At 36.2% G+C, this 6,755-nt stretch overlaps 1 protein-coding gene across 2 annotated transcripts in view; it reads left to right on the forward strand.

Moving 5' to 3' along the window:
- Window positions 1–5,922, forward strand: part of SLCO1C1 (solute carrier organic anion transporter family member 1C1) — a 61,796-nt gene extending 55,874 nt beyond the window's left edge. For both annotated transcript variants that reach the window (XM_059402690.1, XM_059402689.1), the window contains 2 exons: window positions 3,777–3,894; window positions 5,505–5,922. In XM_059402690.1, coding sequence (XP_059258673.1) covers window positions 3,777–3,894; window positions 5,505–5,727 — 341 coding nt within the window. In that variant the 3' untranslated portion in view covers window positions 5,728–5,922. The remainder of the gene's footprint in view (window positions 1–3,776; window positions 3,895–5,504) is intronic.
- Window positions 5,923–6,755: the final 833 nt, after the last annotated feature.

Raw genomic sequence — 6,755 nt, forward strand, 5'->3', positions numbered from 1 at the left:
AAAGAGCCCTCTGGGAAAAAAGCAAGAAATGAGTCAGTAAGAAAGGCTGAGCCTTAATATAATTTTTTCAGTTGTTAAAATGGAAAGAATTCTTTTGATCTAGTCTCAATGCTGGGATATATCATTTTGTAGAAAGATCAGCTCTTTCATACAATCAAAACAGTTTGGCTTTGAACTGACAATTTTTAAATGCAATTGGAATGGTTCTTTTATGACTAATAAATTTTTCAGTATGCATTAGTTAAAACCCATAGAAAATAGAGTTAATGAATCAGGTAAGTTTTCTGTTTGTGCAAAGTTTATATTGTAAGGGAGAAAGCAAAACAATCACACATGTTCTTCTGTAATTTAACAGAAAAGAACTGAAGGGAGAAAAACAAACTCAGATCTTTAAAAAGTCTGAAAATAAAGAAATCTTGATATAAAATGGGTATATATGAAGATATGGTATAATCCCAGTGAAACTGGGGAAGCAGCAAATATGGAAGTTTATCCCATTATGGCTGAATCTAATTCTACAACAGAGCTTACCTAGAAAAACATCAGATTTTTGAGCCTGAAGGAAATCTCTGACTAGATTTGGTTTCTATATCTACTTCTTTTGGAGATAAAGATATAATCTACACTGTGAAAAAGATTTTGAGGAAAAGAAATGTTTCACTGGGGCACCTGGCTGGTTCTGTCAGTAGAACACATAACTCTTTATCTCAGGGTTGTGAATTTAAGCCCCATCTTGGGCATGGAGCCTATTTTAAAAATGAAAAATAAAGTATTAAAAATTCATAAAATTGATTCCATAAAAGTAAAAATATACTTGAAAATGGCAAAAATATCACAAGCAAGCCAAAAGGCAAATGATAAACTGGGAACAATTATTTTTTGCAAATTATGTAACAGACTATTTATAATATCCCTATTACAAAGAGAGCCCCTAAGTATTGAGAACAAAAAGACCAACACCCATATGGAAAAATGGGTAAAAAGATATGAATAGCCATCTCATGGAAAATAAATATAAATGGCTCTTAATATATGAAAAGATAGTCAAACTCATAATAAAGAGAGCACAAATTAAAATTATACTGAATGTTTTTTGCTATCAGATTTGCAAAGTACCAAATGTTCCCAATGCATGAAGAATAGATATGCTTACATATTGCTGTTGAAAAAATGGTGCTATTTCCCCATGATTATGTGACAGTAACGAACAAAACTATGTATAGATTTATCTTTTGATCCAGCAATCCCACTTGTAGAAGTCGATACCAAAAGTTTGCTAGCAAAACTATGAAATAAGTAAAATTTTATGGATGTCTAATTATTGTGGCATTACATATAATAGCAAGACAGTAAACAATCTAGTTGTCCATCAATATGACATATTTGAATAAACTATAGTCAACCCACATAATGGAATCCTATGCAGCTATAAGGATGAATGGGGGAAAAAAATCTCCCTGTAATCTTAACAAATTCATTAGTCAGCTCTGGCTGCCATAAAAAAAATACCACAGACTGAAAGACTTAAACAACAAAAATTTATAGTCTCACAGTTCGGAAGGCTGGGAAGTCCCAAGATCAAGGTACCAACAGACCTGGTATCTGGCGAGATCCCTGAGACCCTTTATCCTGGTTTGTAGACTGCTGCCTTCTCACTGTGTCCTTACAAGGATTTCCCCTGTGTACACATGGAGAGAAAGGGAGCTTTGGTATCTTTTACTCCTCTGATTAGGATACTAGTCCTAGTAAATTAAGTCCCTTAAGACTTCACTTAATCTTAATAATCTCCTTAATAACTCTGTGTCCGGGGCGCCTGGGTGGCTCAGTGGGTTAAGCCGCTGCCTTCGGCTCAGGTCATGATCTCAGGGTCCTGGGATCGAGTCCCGCATCGGGCTCTCTGCTCAGCGGGGAGCCTGCTTCCTCCTCTCTCTCTCTGCCTGCCTCTCTGCCTACTTGTGATCTCTGTCTGTCAAATAAATAAATAAAATCTTTTTAAAAAAAATAACTCTGTGTCCAAGGGCAGTCATATTAGGGTTAGGGCTCCAGCATATGAATTTCAGAGGGACACAGCAGTCTATACTACCAAGGGATCTCCAGGCTATACCCTTAAGTGAAGTAAAATGTAGAACAATGTTCATACTATGATACATTTGGTGTAAGAAGTATGGAAAGGTAGAATTATTTTAAATATATGCAAAGGTATTTGCTAACATTTAAAAAAGAAACAACAGAAGTATAAACTAAAAACATCATGATGATCATGATGATCATGATGATAGTAATGGTAGTGGTTGTGGTGGTGGTTACCTCTTAGGGAAGGAAGGAAAAAAGTAAGAGAGGACAGACCGGAAAGTAGAGTTTGTAAATGTAACTCTGGTTTAATTTTTAATTTGAAATCATGCATAGTTTTTTCAGGTCTTGATCTCAGGGTCCTGGGATGGAGCCCCATGTGGGGCTCTGTTCACAGTAGAGAGTCTACTGAAGATTCTCTTCCTCTCTCTCTGCCCTCTCCCGCACACTCCCCTGCCACCACTCATGGACCCCCTGTGTGCTCTGTCTCCTCTATCTCTCTTAAATACATAAGTAAATTTTTTTTAATGAAATTATGTGGGGTGCCTGGGTAGCTCAGTGGATTAAGCCTCTGACTTTGGCTCAGGTCATGATCTTAGGGTCCTGGGATCGAGCCCTGCATCGGGCTCTCTGCTCAACGGGAGCCTGCTTCCTCCTCTCTCTCTGCCTGCCTCTCTGCCTACTTGTGATCTCTCTCTCTGTGTCTAATAAATAAATAAAATCTTTTAAAAAATACTGGGAGAAGACATTTTTTTTAAAGATTTTATTTATTTACTTGAGAGAGAGACAGTGAGAGAGAGCATGAACGAGGAGAAGGTCAGAGTCAGAAGCAGACTCCCCATGGAGCTGGGAGCCCGATGCGGGACTTGATCCCGGGAGTCCCGGATCATGACCTGAGCCGAAGGCAGTCGTCCAACCAACTGAGCCACCCAGGCATCCCTGGGAGAAGACATTTTTAAAAAATGAAATTATGCAAAGTTTTTATGTAATTGAAAACAACAACAAAAAAACTAAGACATTTTTGAAACAAACTGAAATTTGTTGTGTATCAAATAAGAGGCATAACCATAAAGATAAACAGGTTTAAAAGGACAGAATCATTACCAAAGCCACATAACTTCACTACATTTTGTAGTCTTATCTTTAATACTAACATTGGTGTCATTATGTTGAAACTATTATGTATTTTAAAATAAAGCAAATGAGAGATTATGTTAATATCATTAGAAGTGAGTATTATCTGCCCAATAGAAAAGTGTAACATAAAATAAGTAAAACCCATTCTTAAATAATGGGAAGGTGACCAGGAAAAGTAAGGTAAACAAGGGTTAGATTTGTTAGGGAGATTTGGGTGGGTTCCTTCTCCTTTGATTAAAGCCTCTTGGGATTAGGAATCCTCCTCTTCTGGGTACAGAGATGTAGACACCCTTACAAATGGAGATCTCCGTTATAAATGTTGCTTCCCTTACAAAAAGGAAACTTCTGCTCTGTCTTAGGGGTTTCTGTGCCTTCTGTTGCTCAAAATAACCTTTATGCCAGAGAAATAGGATGAGGTGGTGTATTCTGGTCTTCTACAGGTACCCATTTCCCCCAAAGCAGTTTTTTTCTTTTTAGTTTGAAAGTAAGTGGTTCTGAGACTCATTCATTATAGGGTAATCAAAAGATGGGCATATATTTTTAGTAGCAATTGTGTGTTTTTCTCACAGCAGGAATCCCAGCTCCTGTGTATTTTGGAATTTTGATTGACACTTCGTGCCTCAAATGGGGATTTAAAAGATGTGGAAGTAGAGGCTCCTGTAGATTCTATGATTCAAATGCTTTCAGGTACCGTATTAGACTCATTACTGCGTCTCCCCACTACAACATTCCAGGTTTGAACAATGAAATGAGCAATAATCATTCCTTATGGAGTTTCACCTGCACAAGGATCATCAAACCAAGAAGCATATTCTATTTTATAGAATAATTTTATTGCTATTTATTTGGCTAGAAGACCTTTCAGTTTTTCCCCATTCCTAATCTTGACTCCCATTTTAAAAGAGTAATCTTTTCTTAAATAAAGTTCACAAAAGATTCCAGAATATAGTAGAATTTTTGCAAGTTGATGCACACAAGGGGGTAATTCTCTGAAGCACAGAAGCATTTAAATTTAGGTCACATTTTGGGTTTAATTCTATTCTTTTTCAGACCGAGCCAAACTGTCCCATTTACGTCAGATATAATCCCCCTGGGCAAGAGTTGGATTTGGCTCTAAATCTGTCCAGCTTTTATTGCCAAACTGATGTTCAATTATTCCAGTACTTGAGATGCATAAAAGTAAAAGGTTTTTTCTGTGTGTATGAGTGTGCATGGGGTTGAGGGGCATGGGTTTTTCACTGTGGTATCATTCAGTTCAGTTCTTCAAACTTTAGGCCCCTTATTGCTGAAAGCAATGCTTCAATGGCTTAAAATTCAATGGCTTAAAAGCAGGAAGGTTTTTTGTTTGTTTGTTTGTTTGTTTGTTTGTTTTGATTTACAATCTGAGCATTTTCTGGAGGAATAAGCTTGGTACTAAACTATGTAAGTTGGAAGTTGGATGTGAATTGAGCCAACCATCTCAAATAAGTTTGTTTGATTAATAGGCTTTGATGTTATGTGAGAAATTTATTTTGGTCTTTGAAAAGGACTTGACCTTTCAGTAGAATTTGTGCTTTGCTCACATTTGCTAAGGCGGCATTTCCTTTAATGTAAAGACAATGTATTTCAATCAGAGACTGATTATGTGTACAAGGTGACCAGAATAAATCATTCAACCTGCCCTTCCATACCTTCTTGTTTTATGATAGAATGAAGAACTAAAGGCTTCTTATTGAAGAAGGTGATTTAAACCTTTGGCTAATTCTTAAGTCATTCTGCTCTACTTAGCTTTGATTCTCCCTTGACATTCCTTCTTGCAGCCTTTTTTTTTTTTTTTTTTTTTTTTTTTTTGTAGAAGTGCATCTGGGCAAGTTTCAAGGGTAGGATAACCACATAATTTATCATTCAACCTGGACACTTTTGAGAGTGAAAAGGGGCACTATTAAAAAGTACACTGGGACAATACCAGCATAAGCTAGGACTGTTCTGGGCAAATAGACATATGGTCACCTGGTCTAAGGGAATAATTTACAGAGAGGATGGAACTGATTATGTAATTAGTAGTAACTAAAAATTATGGCACCTCTAAGAACTCGCTTTATGTTAGCATACTGCCTTCAATAGTCTGCCAGATGTTCATAGAAAGGTCTTTTTTAGCCACTGAATTTGCATTCTTAAGAAAAAACATCCTTGTGACAGTTTCATTGATAGATTGGTTTTCTTGGTATTGCTATCTACTGAATGATACTGTACCTTCCTTGCCCGTTTTAAAGTTGGATAGTTGCAATAATTATGACTGAGTTTCTCTCTTCTTTTAGACGTATATATCTGGGCCTTACTGTGATGCTGGGCACAGTGTCCATTTTCCTAAGTATTGCAGTACTTTTCACTTTAAAGAAAAATTGTGTTTCAAAACATAGAAGCTTCAGAACCAAGACAGAAGGAACAATGGTGTCTACAAGAATCAGGAAGGAAAATTGTACTACAAGTGATCATTTGCTACAACCTAGCTGCTGGCCAGGCAAGGAAACACAGCTTTAGAAAAATGACAACTTGAAGCCATGTTTTCTAATTTCTGGAAATTCTGCAAACAAATAGATTTTAATCAAAGGGGTTTTTAATGTGTCATTTTTTTTCTCCTTTCAAAATATTTCTTTTTTTTTTTTTTGACTCTAAGTATGAGATAATGTACCTAATAACAAATAAAATTAAACATATTACAGAAAATACAGATAATAAAGCTAATCCAAACCTTTTATTTCTTCCTTATATTATTTATATAAATTCCATATATTATTTACTCATTCTGCTTAATTTTGCCTTGCGCCCGTTATCTATTAGCTGTATTGCTAGAACAATTGTTCTGATAGTCTAATAGCTATACATAGAGTAATTTTTAAACTGAAATACTTGTCAAGGGGAAGAGAGTCCTGTTAAAAAATTAAATTATATCTTGGCCTCCTTCAAATATGACCTTAATGAAGATGTTGGAATAGAGCCAGAATATGTAGAGAAAGATTTCATTTTAAGCACTTCCTTTCTTTTGGACTTTAGTAATTGGCACAGAAATATATAGTGGCAAATAATCTTGGAGGATTCAAATTTTGGATTATTAGCTCTTCAACTATCCATTATATGTGCATTGTGTGTGACACCTGAAGTGACCATGATGGTAAAGTATAAAATTATTATTAGCATGCTTCATTGTCAGGCCAAAATTAACAAGACAGTAAACAACAGGTGTTGGAGAGGATGTGGAGAAAGGGGAACCCTCTTACACTGTTGTTGGGAATGCAAGTTGTTGCAGCCACTTTGGAAAACAGTGTGAAGATTCCTTAAGAAATTCAAAATAGAGCTACCCTATGATCCTGCAATTGCACTACTGGGTGTTTACCCCAAAGATACAGATGTAGTAAGAAGAAGGGCCATCTGTACCCCAATGTTCATAGCAATGGCCATAATTGCCAAACTATGGAAAGAGCCAAGATGCCATTCAATAGACAAATGGATAAAGAAGACATGGCCCATATATACAATGGAGTATTGTGCCTCCATCAGCAAGGATGAAT

This window comes from Mustela nigripes, chromosome 6, assembly GCF_022355385.1.
Source record: "Mustela nigripes isolate SB6536 chromosome 6, MUSNIG.SB6536, whole genome shotgun sequence".
Taxonomy (NCBI): Eukaryota; Metazoa; Chordata; class Mammalia; order Carnivora; family Mustelidae; genus Mustela; species Mustela nigripes.